Source organism: Myxocyprinus asiaticus, chromosome 47 (assembly GCF_019703515.2).
Source record: "Myxocyprinus asiaticus isolate MX2 ecotype Aquarium Trade chromosome 47, UBuf_Myxa_2, whole genome shotgun sequence".
Lineage (NCBI taxonomy): Eukaryota > Metazoa > Chordata > Actinopteri > Cypriniformes > Catostomidae > Myxocyprinus > Myxocyprinus asiaticus.
This window is the reverse complement of record NC_059390.1, coordinates 13,724,628-13,739,858: the sequence shown is the minus strand read 5'-3', so window position 1 is coordinate 13,739,858 and position 15,231 is coordinate 13,724,628. Positions and strand designations below refer to the sequence as shown.

The 15,231-nt window shown below is 35.8% G+C and overlaps 1 protein-coding gene across 4 annotated transcripts in view; it reads right to left on the bottom strand.

The window, feature by feature from the left end:
- Positions 1–324: 324 nt before the first annotated feature.
- LOC127436903 (ATP-binding cassette sub-family C member 9-like) overlaps positions 325–15,231 on the bottom strand; it is a 66,192-nt gene continuing 51,285 nt past the window's right edge. For 2 of the 4 annotated variants that reach the window (XM_051691405.1, XM_051691407.1), the window contains exons 33-39: positions 12,364–12,494; positions 11,419–11,497; positions 9,191–9,299; positions 7,605–7,708; positions 7,271–7,404; positions 6,794–6,856; positions 325–2,493 (exon numbers count right to left, since the gene is read on the bottom strand). In XM_051691405.1, coding sequence (XP_051547365.1) covers positions 2,356–2,493; positions 6,794–6,856; positions 7,271–7,404; positions 7,605–7,708; positions 9,191–9,299; positions 11,419–11,497; positions 12,364–12,494 — 758 coding nt within the window. In that variant the 3' untranslated portion in view covers positions 325–2,355. Of the gene's footprint in view, positions 2,494–6,060; positions 6,292–6,793; positions 6,857–7,270; positions 7,405–7,604; positions 7,709–9,190; positions 9,300–11,418; positions 11,498–12,363; positions 12,495–15,231 lie in introns of all 4 variants that reach the window. The other 2 variants (XM_051691406.1, XR_007896481.1) reach the window with 2 other exon arrangements.

Genomic DNA, 15,231 nt, shown 5'->3' with positions numbered 1-15,231 from the left:
TTTCATGTTACTATACGTCTGTTTGGGTTTCTGTGGCAGCTGAAGACTCATCAATGAGTCACTGTAAGGTAGAAATGTGGAGTGCTGACCATATTTCTTGAGTGCGACAGTAAACAAGGAGAAAATAGACATTATTTTAAATTCGTTAAGCAGAAAAGCAAAAACTTTTCTGTGAAAAGTATTTAAAAAGTAACTTTTAAAAGTACTTTTTCCATGAAGCAATGAGTAGTGCAATCTGATAACAATTGTAGAGAAGTAATTAGTAACTTGTAGTGGATTACTTTTTTGAGTAACTTACCCAACAGAAAATGAAATAGGTAAACACACAAAGCAAAAAAGTTTATTTCATGTCATGTGTAAAAAAGTTAGGCACACTGTACAATGCTCTGTTTCATGCATATGATACAAATGCCATATTAATGACATATATACATTTAAAACAGTCCATCATGACATGCAAATACCTGAAATTGCATTTAAATCAAACTTATTATGCATCCAACTGTGATAAACTAAAGTGTTCTCTGATATGACAGGCTGAAATGTGATACAGTTGGCTTGCAGTGATGTTTAACATTCTGCTCTCTTCTGTTTACACATCATCAGAGTGTGTGAAGTGTGTCAGCTGCAGTTTTACGCACGTGGTTGAATTCACAAGTTACTGGAAAATCACTACTCATGTGTGACATCACAGCTCACCGCAATATTCACAATCAATGTCCCTGTTAGTGTCCAATGAACAAAATATCCCACAGCAATACACCAACAGCTTACTTCCAACAGAGTAATCCATCATTTTACTGTTGGAACAAACACTCACATACTGTACAGCATATTGCTTGGATCATCCTTGGCTGTGACTGTTCCAGAAAGCAAAGTGTTGAAATAAAGAAAGCCAAAAGTTTAAAGGTAGAAGGGAAGATGGCAGGGTGTAGACTGGCACTCTTTTAAAGGAAGATGAGAGAAACGGGTGGTCATCTGTGTTGCATGTTTATAGTGTATTATTGCTTGGGTGTCCAGACACTGCAGACAAGTTTTTACATCACCATAATAAAGCGTCATAGCATATGAGGAGAGAAGAACTGCATAGGTGATTTGAAATGATCTTTAACCTGTACTTACAGTAACCTGAAATTTAGACTTTTAGAATCTAGTAAATTTAGTACTAGATTCTGCAGAGAAAGCTATTAGAATGTGAACCATACATTTATGGTTCTTTAGTTTTTTAGTTATGGGTAAATCTGATATAAAGAAATGTTTAGGTCATATTTCACCCCCAAAGTAAAAGAAAAAACAAAGAAATAAAATTTTGCATAAAGAAAATTAAAGGAATATTACATGTTCAATACAAGTTACGCTCAATCGACTGCAATTTGTGGCATAATGTTGATTACTACAAAAATTAATTCGACTTGTCACTCCTTTTCTTTAAAAAAAGAAAAAATCTGAGTTATAATGAGGCACTTACAATGGAAGTAAATGAGGCCAATCCATAAATGTTAAAATTTCACTGTTTCAAAAGTATAGCCACAAGACTCAAATGATATGCATGTTAACATGATTTTAGGGATTTTTCAGACAATTAAGCATTTTCCTGCAAATTCTCATTACTGTAAGCCAAAAACATGGCACTGTCATTGACATTATTTGTGAGATCCATGTAAAATGTAAAAAAATTAAACATGTAAAAGAAAAAAATGACTGAACCAACAAAAAGCAGACAAAAACAAGGGCCACTGATTGTGCAACACAAAGTTAGATGCCACTATTGGTTAAGTATTTGCATAAGAGGAATACAGCACAAAGTATAAAATACAATCAATTTCATATATGCATAGGGTGTGAATAACAAATTAGGGTGTATGTGGTGGACATTGTGCCACTCCCCAGAAAGTGAGGGCTCACAGTTCTCTCTAGAGGCCAACCACAGGCATGTAGAGTGCAGAGAGTGCAGGCTTTGGGAAGCCAGCTATATTTGTCCTATATAGATCTGTATCTATCAGCAATGCACTTCAGACAGACAGAGAAGAGTGTCAGGCCTCGGAAGAGGAGACATACTCTGTACAGTGTTGGTACTAGTCAAAACACAGTAGATACATGCTTATTGCTTACAGTATGTGTTTCAGAGTACATGTGTCATTAGAAAAAGAGCACAAAGGTAACAAAATTCTTAAAAAAAGAGAGAATCTAATACTGTGCTTAAGTTTCATATAAAACAGTAACAGTTCAAAAGACCTGGTTCTTCAATCAGTTTCAGCTGTAGGTCAGTCCTTTCCAATGCCGATTCACAGGCAAAAGTGGCTGCTGTTTCTATAAGGCCAAAAGTGGTATAGCAGGTGATGGAGCTGAGTGACTCTACATGTCAGCTTTGACAAAAGATGCAAACAGGCCATCCTCTTGTTCCATGAGAATCTCTGGTTTTCCATTCTCCATGATGCTTCCTCTCTTCATCACGATGACTAGATCAGCTGTCAGTATAGTGTGGACACGATGCTGTGGAAAACAAGCACAATTAAGATGTGCGCAAATTGCATGTCTATCAAAACAACACATCAGCATTTACTAAAACGTATAAAGTGGAGGATGCAATTTAACAGTCCAGGGACCGTATTCACAAAGGTTTTATCTAACCACTAGGAGCTCTCCAAAGAGTTCCTAGCTAGGAGTTTTTGCATAAAACCTATTCACAAAACTGCTAAGAGCAAGTTTTAGTAAGAAATCTAAAGATAAGAGTAAGGCGGAGTTGACCTCGATGCTATGGATGACATCACATTTTATAAGCGTGCTCTTTTAAATCTTGAAGTGACTGGTAGACAGGGAAGCACTATTTGTCAGCAAATTCCTCATAGATAGATAGATAGATTTTGTTTTTCGGTTGATTAATATTTCTTCATCCTGTGCTGATGCAATGAAACAAGCGTGCGTCCCGTCTACTGTATCAACTGCACTGTGTAGCCCTGCGATGGCCGTGAAAGGCACCAGGTCTTTTAAATTTGGTGCTGAAATCACCTCAAGGTTCTATAATCAGAGTAATACATTGAGCTGCTGTTTACAGGAACAATGACAAACAGTCTGGGGAAAAACTACAAAGATTTTCTCATTCATTTTGAGCACATAAACAGTAGCAGGTGCAGCCATGTTAGGACTGTATTTAGTGAAACTCACAAAAGATCCAGAAATTACTTGGACAATCTATCATAAACACCTTTGGCTGCTTTCCTGACAGAGATTAAGGCTAACTGCACTGTGATAATTCTCCATTGAAATGTTATGTACTGTACCTGTTGGTCTTTTTAAGCTTTGATACTAAGGAAGCTGACTCAAAGGGGCTGAAAATAACAATGATCTTCTTTTAAAATGGGAACATTTCACGAAACCTGTCAAGAACATGTCCTGGTCATACAGTATTTCACCCCAAAATCAAAAGCAATGATTAAAATTGTTTTGTTTAAAGAAAATAAAGACTACATTTAGAACTTATAATTATCTTTGCATTTTGACATTATTTTGATTTAAATAATTAAGCACTTTTCCCTGCAATTCTCATTAACATAATGAAAAGAAAAAATAAAATAAAATAATTCTGACTACTTTATTGCAAAAAAAAAAAAAACAAAAATATATATATATATATATATATATATATATATATATATATATATACACATACCTACACTACCTGTCAAAAGTTTTGAAACACTTGACTGAAATGTTTCACATGATCTTAAAAATCTTTTGATCTGAAGGTGTATGCTTAAATGTTTGAAATTAGTTTTGTAGACAAAAATATAATTGTGCCACCATATTAATTTATTTCATTATAAAACTAAAATGTAATAATAAAAAAAAAAAAGTTTTTCAAATTGATGACTAGGACCAAATAATAAAGAAAAGCAGCCAATAAGTGCCCAACATAGATGGGAACTTCTGCAATACTGTTTAAAAAGCATCCCAGGGTAATACCTCAAGAAGATGGTCGAGAAAATGTCAAGAGTATATTTTTGAAAATTCTAGGCAAAGGGTGACTACTTTGAAGATGCTAAAATATAACACAGTTTTGATTTATTTTGGATTTTGTTTAGTCACAACATAATTCCCATAGTTCCATTTATGTTATTCCATAGTTTTGATGACTTTACTATTATCCTAAAATGTGAAAAAAAAAAAATATATATTTATACCGGTAGTGTATAAAATTTTTAAAAAAATGCAAAGTACTTACATAATGGTAGTATTTGTCATACTGTCTTTATTCTAGGTTCAAATTTAAGCTCAGTTAACCGCATTTGTGGCATTATGTTGATTACCACAAAAAAATTATTTTGGCTTGTCCCTCCTTTTCTTTAAAAAAAGAAAAAAGAAAGAAGAAGCAGAAATCGAGTTTACAGTGAGGCCTGTACAATGGAAGTAAATGCGGCACATTTTTGGAGGGTTTAAAGGCAGAAATGTTGAGCTTATATTTTTATTAATGCACGTACATTACTTCTGTTCATGATTTTTACAGTCGTTTTAGGGTTTATGCTGATTTATATCGTCATGGCAACGAAGTTGTAAAATTGAATATAACTTTACACAGAAAAGGTAAGTAATCAAATTTATCAGACCAAAATCATATTAAAAGAGATACTGTTTATGTCTTGTGGCTATATTTTGACACAGTGAGTATTTTAAAGTTTACGGATTGATACATTCACTTCCATTGTAAGTGCCTCACTGACTACGTTTACATGGACAGCATAAAGCGGCAACATTTCTAGCAACATGCTAAAACATGCTATCAATGCCTAGCTAAGTGCTAAAACATGCTAGCAATGACTTGGAACAGGCTAGCAATATGCTGAAAACATGCTAAGAAAAATAATAGAAAATGCTAGCAATGCCTAGCAACATGCTAAAACATGCTAGCAATGCCTAGCTATGTGCTAAAACATGTTAGCAATGCCTAGCAACATGCTAAAACATGCTAGCAATGCCTAGCTATGTGCTAAAACATGCTAGCAATGCCTAGCAACATGTTAAGGCATGCTAGCAATGCCTAGTAACATTCTAGCAACATGCTAGCAATGCTTATCAACATTTCAGCAACATGCTAAAAATGCCTAGCTAAGTGCTAAAAATGCTATAAACATGCTAGCAACATGCTAAAACATGTTAGTAATGCATAGCTAAGTGCTAAATATGCTATAAACGCATTAGCAACATGCTAAAACATGCTAGCAATCCCTAGCTAAGTGCTAAAACATGCTAGCAACATGCTAAAACAAGCTAACAATGCCTAGCTAAGTGCTAATAACATACTAGGAACATGCAAAAACCCTGGAATAAACTGTTTTCTTATGTAACAAGGGCATAGCAAGGAAATTACTTTTGGGTGGGCCTCAATAAAAATGGATTGGCCAAATTTTCTCTCAAATTTTAAAACAATTTTATCTTAACAACAGTGAAGCGGCGTGTTCAAACAGTTCTTTCACACTTTCAGAAATCAGAATTTATGCATTTTTTAACTGTTTTATAAATATATATTTGAAGTCAAGGAATAATCTCTAATATTCTGGGTTGGCCTGGGTCTCATTTGCCGGCCCACCCATGGCTATGCCACTGGCATGTAAACATGGTCACTGTGACCCAGATTTTTGCCTTTTTTTTTTTTTAACAAAAGGAGGGACAAGTCGAAATTAATTTTTGTTGTTATCAACATTATACCACAAATGCTGTCAACTGAGCTTAACTTGTATTACACCCAGAATATTCCTTTTAATAAAAGAAATATTGTATTACAGTAATGTGAATCTAATAAGAATCTTCATAATGAATAACGGGAATTACAAAAAAACCAACTCAAAAGTAAAACATCTAGACACATGAAGATAATGAGAATTTGGGGTGTAAATGTGCTTAATTGTCATGACAATAATGAACAATACAAAAAAACCTTAATGGTCCTAAAAATTGTTTCATTTTCTTTTCTTACAAAACATTTTATTTTTCTCCAATGATTTTGAGGTGAAATGTCACCTGCACATGTTTTTGTGAGATTCACTTAGTGTTATTGACAGTCACCTAAAAATGTTTTAAAATGGCACACACAGGAAGCTCACGTTTACCAACCAATGTGCCAGGGTGCAGGCGCTTAGGAGTGGAGCCAGAGAACCCCTACTTGTGTGTCTGCACTAAGATGCTGAAGAGACTGTCCTCCTGCATCAAGAGATTAGCAGCGCTGTCACACTCTACCAGAGTCCCAGAGGAGAACACCAGCACCTGCTCTGCCTCCACGATGGAGGAAACTAGGTGCTGTGCCACAGAAGAACAGAGACGGGCAGACAGGGAAAGAGGGGAGGGAAGGGAACAGACAGGAAAAAAGGGGGTGCGAAATCGAAAATGAGTGGAATAGGGCAGGAAACAGAGAAGCAGAAAAAAACATGCATTTATTCAGAGCTCAATCTTGTTCTGTGGCACTTAAAACCATTTTTAAATAGATCATTTTATTAGTTGTGATTTAAGTGACACAAACAGTGACACGCTTGTTTCATTTGGTATAATGAACAAACATCAGACGACAGTGTATTTGGCTGCAGGGTTATAATACAGATATGAGCCAATGTGTTAATGCCAAAAGATTTATAGAACACTGATTGTCAGCAGATTTTAAAAGTGGTGGAGGAAGATGAGGAAAGAGTGGCACTGTCAAAGTCAGGCAAGCATTTTCCTTCAAAGAGCTACTTTGAGAATGTCTTGTATTTCTGTCTTTCATATACTGTAGGTCTGCTAAGATAAATTTGAAAGGGTAACTTACAGCAATGGTGACAACCGTCCGATCAGCAAATGCCGTCATCACCACTTTTTGAAGAATATTTTCCTGTTGAATTTGGAACAAATGCTTTGGTATCCCTCATTTATAGCAATAACTGTTCACATTTGTACAATAATTATGCTAAATATTGTTAAAACCATGTGTTCTGTCTCAAACAAGTCTTAAACAACTACTGTAAATGAATGCTCTAACGAATATAACGGATATTAAAGGGATAGTAATCATTTACTTCCCCTCATGTTGTTCCTAACCCAAATGGCTTTCTTTCGTAGAACACAAAAGAAGATGTTAGGCAGCACGTTAGCACCATTTACTTTCAATGCATCTTTTTTCCATACAATGAAATTAAATGGTGATGAGGCTACCATTCTCCCTTGTGTTAATTGGAAGAAAGTCATACATGTTTGGAACAACACGATGGTGGATAACATGGTAACATAATTTAATTTTCACTGTTACCGTGGCCATGTCTATAGAAGCTGTTGCCTCATCCATAATGAGGATGCTGCTTTTGCGGACAAAGGCCCGGGCTAGACAGAAGAGCTGTCTCTGACCCACACTGAAGTTCTCCCCTCCTTCTGTTACCACGGCATCTGCAGGAAGAGAGCCATGCAGCATGATGCTTTACAGCTGTTCTTATTTACAAAATAACAAGACTAGGCAAAAATCCAGCATTTTATTTCAATAGAGAATGTCCAGTTAGTGTCAAAATGATGGGGTGACTGACATGATGGCATCAATGTTTTCAATCAGTTCTGATAAGGGCTGAACAGTTGGAGTGTGTCAGTCTTACCCAGTCCTCCTGGGAGTGCTTTCACCATATTTTTCAATTGCGCAATTTCCAGGGCTTCCCAAAGCCTGTCATCAGTGCAAGTGCACTCTGGGTCAAGATTTAACCTGTGAAAATGCACGTATACATGTGCAAACAAAAAGACATAATATTACATAACAACTTAAAGGGACAGTTCACCCAAAAATGAAAGTCATCTTCTGTCATCAGTTACCAAACTGTATGACTTTCTTTCCATTAAACACAAATGAAAATGGTTTGAAGAATGTTCTTCTGACTACTATTATTCCCATTCAATGAAAGTGAATGGGGCCTGGAGCTGTCAAGCACCATAAAATGACAAAATTTAAATGATAAAAGCAGTCGATATGACTCATGCGCTAAGTTCCATAAGTAATACAATAGTTTTGTGTAAAAAAAGAGGGATATTTAGGTAAATATTCATTGAAAATCTTCCCCTCCACTGTAGCTATGAAATTTCATTCATGTTCATTACATTCAGATAAAGCACATCAATGACATCAGATGTGATTGGTTCTGGAGTATTTTGTGATCAATAAATCATTGATGTTTTGACGTGCCATATTTGAATGTGCACAAATGTGCATGAGATTTAAGAGCTTGACTACCCCAGTCCCCATTCATTTTCAATGTATGGAAAAGAACAGCTTGGATATCTGGAAAATAACTCCTTTAGTGTTCCATGGAAGAAACAAAATCATATGAGATGGAACATCATAAATGTATGAATATCATTCAAATGAACAAAAGACGCAGGGGACTCTGTGTTAATGCACCCAATGACCATATCAAGCAATGCTAATGAACCTAGATTCTTCCAACTCACATCCTCTTTTGACTGGAAAGTGGCTTCCAACCACAGCTTTATGGCCTTGTATTTTCTAAGTTAAATCAAGAAAAGCTGTTCTGGGCTGATAACTCGCACTCTCTGTACTTCACATTCAGGCAAATTGCTGCATATATGCCATATTAGTAAAAGTCTTGTGACCAATGATCCATTAGCCCTGGTTCATATAAACATCGTCATGACAACAGCCTGCCCTGAACTATTCCCAGATGACGTCTGATGGTGGTTCAGTTTTATTTTCTTCTTATCCCTTGGTGGCCTCTTTAAATAAACCCCATATGCTTGCTGTCTTCAGAAACAAACATGACACTTAGTATCCGTGAGAAGATCAAACAAGTTTAAACTGAGGCTACATACTGAATATCCAATAAAAGAAATACTTAGGATTTTCAATACTGTTTGAAAAAGGAGACATCTGAGCATAAAGTAATATCTTACAAGAATATATATTTTATTCTGAAAATAGCATAATTATGCAATGCCATTTAAGTGTAAATCCCATATAAATTTAACCTCTTGAGGATCTCTGTGTTTTATAAATGATCTGTGTTTATACTGAACTTCTGATTAAAAAAGTAATACAGGAAGTGAGTGTTTATTGTCCCTGGTCTTGTCTGTTTGGGTCAGTTTAGTTGTGTGTGTGAGGGTGCATGCACTATACATAAACATGTGTTTGTGTGTCTGTTTGTGTGTTTGCATGAGTAAGTATGTGTGTGTGTACCGGATGGAGCCGCTGAACAGCACTGGATCCTGCAGGATGATTGACATACGAGATCTTAGAGTTTGAAGTGGAAGCTTGCAGATGTCAATGCCATCAATAACAATCTTTCCTATTGGTGACAAAAGGGCACATAAAAACTTTAAGTATATCGTATACAGTGGGGTCCAAAAGTCTGACACCGCATTGAAAATATTGGATTAAAATGTCATTTAAAACTGGAAATTAAGTTTTAGGATTTTGAAAAGTTTAAAACAAAGAAACGTTATGACGTGAAATGAATAAGAAATATTTAAGATTTAGGACTATTAACTACTCAAATAAGCAAATTTGTGACATTTGACCATGGTAGCTCCTTTGTACAAAGTTCAGATCTTGCTTCCATTTAAGCACACAGCATGCTCTTTGGAAAATCCACAAATCATGCTGGATAACATGGATCATCAGGATTTGCAGAAACTTGTGCAGTCCATTCCAGCTCGAGTGCATGCTGTCATTAAAGCAAAATGGAGACATACCAAATACTAAGAAATTATGAAACTCATGTTACTTTTGCAATGTTGATTTTTTAAAAAAAAAATTTTTATTAGAGAAATACACAATAGAATAATTTTAATAGTTCTCTCAAACCCTACTGTACATATATTCTACTGTATATAGCACATTTGTTTTTGCTAAATCTTTAACTAAAAACAGGTCAGTTTACAATAACTTGACTTTAATACACAGTAGTCTTTAGTGGATAACTGGAGACCAAACACAGCTCTTGAGATTTAGCTTTATATGGACACAGTGAAGAGAAGGCAGCACACTTCTTCAACTCCTGATTTAAAACATCATACAGACGTACTCGTGTGCACAAATGCAGCATGTACTGTTTGATTTGGCTAAAGATTTATATTGACTTAATGAGAGAAGTATGCGCTGTTAACATTACATGCTGTACAATATGATAAATCTTAAAAAATGACTATGTTGGTATTTTCAACTTATAAGAAAATATGCAATATCCTAAAAAATTATGCTATTTTTAACTGTTTGAAAAATATATTATGCTATTAAATGTTTTCTAAATATTTTCTATAGCAGTCTTGGTCCTTCCTGTTTAAAAGCCCATCTTGCACCAGCATGAATTTCCATGGTGGTCTAGGCTGGTTAGTGCTGGTTTCACTGGTGGACCATCAAAGCCATGCTTTTCACAGGCAAAGTAGTTATGTTTTTAATATTTTTTTCTTTTAGAGATCAATACAAAATAAGTTATTTTTCCATTTGAAATAATCCAAGCTAGAAAAACAGTAAGACTCCGAAGGCTTCTATAGCTCTCTACAGATAATGTCTAAATATGACAAGTGATGATAACCATAAGTAGAACAGAACAAACAATACAGGCAAAATTAATACACATGTGTCTGGGGTAAGCAGAGTCTGCTTAGTCAGGAAAAGCTGAGGAAAATGAAAATAGCTTTATAAAAATGTCTGTTTTTTTCCATGTTTTCCTAACTCACTTTGTCTTTTTAAAGAGCACCTATTATGGTTTTTCAAATATTACCTTTCATGTAGTGTGTTATATAGCTGTTTGTGAATGTAAAAAGGTCTGCAAAGTTTCAAAAATCAAAGTGCACGACAAATGGAGTTATTGACTCACAAAAGAAAGAACCGATTCTGAACACCTGAAACGAGTCATTAGTAATTCCAGACTTACTTCCTGTACTAACCTAGGTAATTTGGTAACAAAAAACCCGCCTCTGGTCTTCATTGGCTGCTCGCGAACAGCTTTGACCCACCCTCAAACACTACACTAAACGGTAGACCAGTCACAACAGACTGGGACATCTGACCAATCAGAGCAGAGTAGGCTCTCTGAAAGGAGGAGTTTAGAATGAATCCTTTAGAATGGATCATTAAACGAGTCGTTTTTGACACAGGGAAAAAAAGGTAATGCTGCAATTTAAATTGAGCAAATTAAAGTGTTTTTTGACCTTGGATGCATGTAAATCTATTGTATGTGACCTTTAAAACAAAATTAGGCATGTTTAAAAACCATAATAGGTGCTCTTTAAGAAAACAACAAGGGTCAAATTCTACCCAGCGGAAAGCTTGACGTATATCTGAGAACACATGCGTACTATGATGCTCAATGAACCAGTTATCTGGGGAATAATATTTTATTAAATAGACACTCATGAGTGAAAGTGACGATTGGATGATGTGCTGTACATGGGAAGACCTACCTTCAAAAACATCTACCATATTGAAGAAGGCCAGAGACAGCGAAGACTTTCCACTGCCTGTTCTACCACAGATGCCCACCTAGAAGATAGAAACAGACAGACAAAAACAGAGGGAGCAACACGTGAGAGCTTGATACAGCTTGACCTTTTCAGATTGCTTTTGGATAAACATGCTAAGAGCTGCTGTTCCCAAATTACATAAACTAACACACACAGTTATAGTTCATAATCACATTAACAAGCAATCAGATTTCTGTAATACTCTGCTGTCATACTCTTGTTATATGGTGTGAACCAGGGGACCTCAAGCTAGAATAAAAAAGGAAAACAAGCTAGAATATTATTAAAGGGGCAATGAAAATGATGTGGAGAAAAAACAAAATTTTCAAAGATTTTAGGATTTAAACGTAAAAATGTAAAGAAAGATTAACAGAAAGGTTATTTAAATGCAAGCTGTGGTTAGTTTAAAAGCAGAGAAGAACTCTGGTTTGGTAGGACAATGAGAAAATAAACATCTTGCTGACAAAAGCACAGAGAAGTGTTACTCAAGGTTGATTGATATCAGAACTGCCAAATGCTCATTGACAGATTTGACTGTATTACATTTTACATTTATGCATTTGGCTGATGCTTTTATCCAAAGCAACTTACAGTGGCAATCCCCCTGGAGCAACCTGGAGTTAAGTGCCTTGCTCAAGGACACAATGGTGGTGGCTGTGGGGATTGAACCAACAGTTGGTTACCAGTTCAGTGCTTTAGTCCACTACACCACCACCACTCCACTGTATGTTACTTGAATGTCAGGCAGGATCTTTATTCAATTTCAATACTAATTGATTAGGAGCAATTAATTAACTACCTACATGGTGGCTTGAGAGTGATAATATTGTCTATTGATTAGTCTCTATTGATGGACCCATATTGTGCGGTTAACTCCTGATATACCTTCTGTCCAGGCTTGATTTGGGCACTGACATGTTTAAGGACGGCTTTAAGCATGGGGTCATAACGCACACACAGATCTTGGATCTTTATCTCGCCATGCTGTGGCCAGTCTTCTGGTACCTGTGAGACATCTGAGATCACACCACCAACACAGAAGTAGAACAATGGTAAGGTAGCCAGCAAATTAAAATTAATTTGGTTGTGGGGAAAGATTTTGATACAGGTTGCCATGATGTAGGCCAGCATACACCATTAAAGGATAAAATATAGCAAAATTATCTCTGAGATGTGCAAGAGGGCAAGGTCTAACAGCATAGAAGATATTTTATAATCGCTTGTTGATTTTGAAAATTAATGGCACATTTGTATTTTTCTGCTTATGTTTTGCTAGCCAATTCACAAAAAATGGTCTTGGACTTCATACTGGAACCAACTGGTGTTACAAATACAACTGTAGAATTTTGTGAATCTATTCAATATTGTGCATGTAGTATATGTATGTATACTGTATATATATATATATATATATATATATATATATACACACACACACAGTTGAAGTAAGAAGTTTAAATACACTTAGGCTGAAGACATTAAAACTAATTTTTTAACCACTCCACAGATTTCATATTAACAAACTATAGTTTTGGCAAGTCGTTTAGGACATCTACTTTGTGCATGACATGAGTAATTTTTCCAACAATTGTTTACAAACAGATTGTTTCACTTTTAATTGACTATATCACAATTCCAGTGGGTCAGAAGTTCACATTCACTAAGTTAACTGTGCCTTTAAGCAGCTTGAAAAATTCCAGAAAATGATGTCAAGCCTTTAGGCAATTAGCCAATTAGCTTCTGATAGGCTAATTGGAGTCAATTGGAGGTGTACCTGTGAATGTATTTTAAGGCCTACCTTCAAACTTAGTGCCTCTTTGCTTGATGTTGGGCCTCATGTATTCAGATAGAAAACAAAGGCAGGCCTAACACAGTCGTAAAAACCTAACTCAAGCCCCCACATTCCAAGTCGTAAATTATACTGATAAAAATCACACCAAAATCAAACAAAGGGAGTCCAAAACAGACTACAAATCCCATGAAGCCTTGCTCACTAAAGGATCGAACTCTCAACTCCTATTGGATGAGGCACACAACAGAACGCACCTCAAACCATGACATCATCAGGAGTTGAAATACCTCTAAAATGCTTTCGGGATTTGCTTCCAGCAACTTTGCTTGCAGTGTGTGGATGCAGTTCATCGCTGCTCTCATGTGCAACCTCTTGCCACAAGGAAGTAACGTCCGACTTGAAACTGTAGCCATACAATCTCCATCTCGCTGGACGAGTTGAGATTACTCTGTGTTCAACCGAACACTCTAACGGATCCGAAGGACACTGGCGAGCAATTCGCATCTTCATCCGTTTGCCTAAAGAAGTGAAGAGATTAAAGATTTCTCTTCCATCTTCAATCAAGTCGACATTTCTGAGTTCTCCGCCAGCCCGCCGAGAATCAACAGCCGTACCGCCCGCCGACAGAGTGAGGAAATGGCCTCCCGTCATCACCAAAGCCTCAAGGAACCGGGTCAAAGTTAAAGGACGGAGTAAAACACATTCTACCTGTGTCCTCATGCGATTCAAGTAAGAGGTTACGTTTGGGCAGAGATAGAATATTATAGTGTGTTATTCTTGTGTTTCAAGGTTTTTTTTGCTTGTACAGTTTATGGACCGCCATGTCTGCTCATTATTAATACTCAGGGTATTAATTATCACGAATTTGTTTTGCTGTATTGTGGTCCAACCAAATTGGATTGTTGTGCAATTTCGCCAACGCGGGTGAGACAGCAACTGAGTTCATCCATTAAAGAGTCAAAGAACGCGGGACTTTTACGAGCCATCCACCGCATCTCTGAGTGATAAACTAACAGCTGCTTTCTCTCCCACTATCGCGAAATCGGCTTTAGGGCTGTCATTTAATTCTCTCTCTCTCTCGTACTAACCATGCACCTACACACACACGCACACCTTATGTGTTATAGGATTATTTTTATTTCCATATCTAATCATATCACTGTTTAGTTTGTAGTTGTAAGTCAGAAGTTTATTGACTGCATTGTATTAATTATTAATTGATATTACTGCATAAATAAACTTTGTTTATATTACAAAGAGAAGTGTTTTGGTTTGTTTTGCATACGCCTGTGTCATGCTGACGGGATGTCAGTGCTCGGATTCAAACCTTCATTCATTGTTTTTTTTTTCCGAAAATCGGTATTCTTCGGATGTTGATTTTCCTAAGAAAACAATCTAATATTGAGACTGTTTTACTATTTGGTTATTAGTCCCTGATTTCAGGGTGGTGCCCCATCAATGTTAATCCTTATTAATATTCTATTTATTTTTGATAATTGATAATTATCTTTGATGATTGTTGAATTTGAATGATCAATAAGCTAGTGTTAATTTTAATTAATGTTTCATCGATGTTAACAATTAACGATTATCTTTGATAATTGTTGATTTAAAGGATTAAAAAAGCTAACACTGATTCTCATCAATGTTCTATTGATTTTAATAATTAATAATTATCTTTGATAATTATTAATTATTGCTAATAACCAAACTTGCTCCTAAACGTAGCACACTACATTTACCGGAGCCCCATATGAAGTTTTAATGAGTTAGATTCAATTGATTAATTTAAATATTAATTAATATCTAAAGAAATAATTATTAATTATTTCTGATAGTAACACTGATCTAAACAACCAGTAAAGCCCTACATTGACATCATGGGAAAATCAAAAGAAATCAGTTTTTTTTTTTTTTTGTGAAGTCTGGTTCATCCTTGGGAGAAATTTCCAAATGCCTTA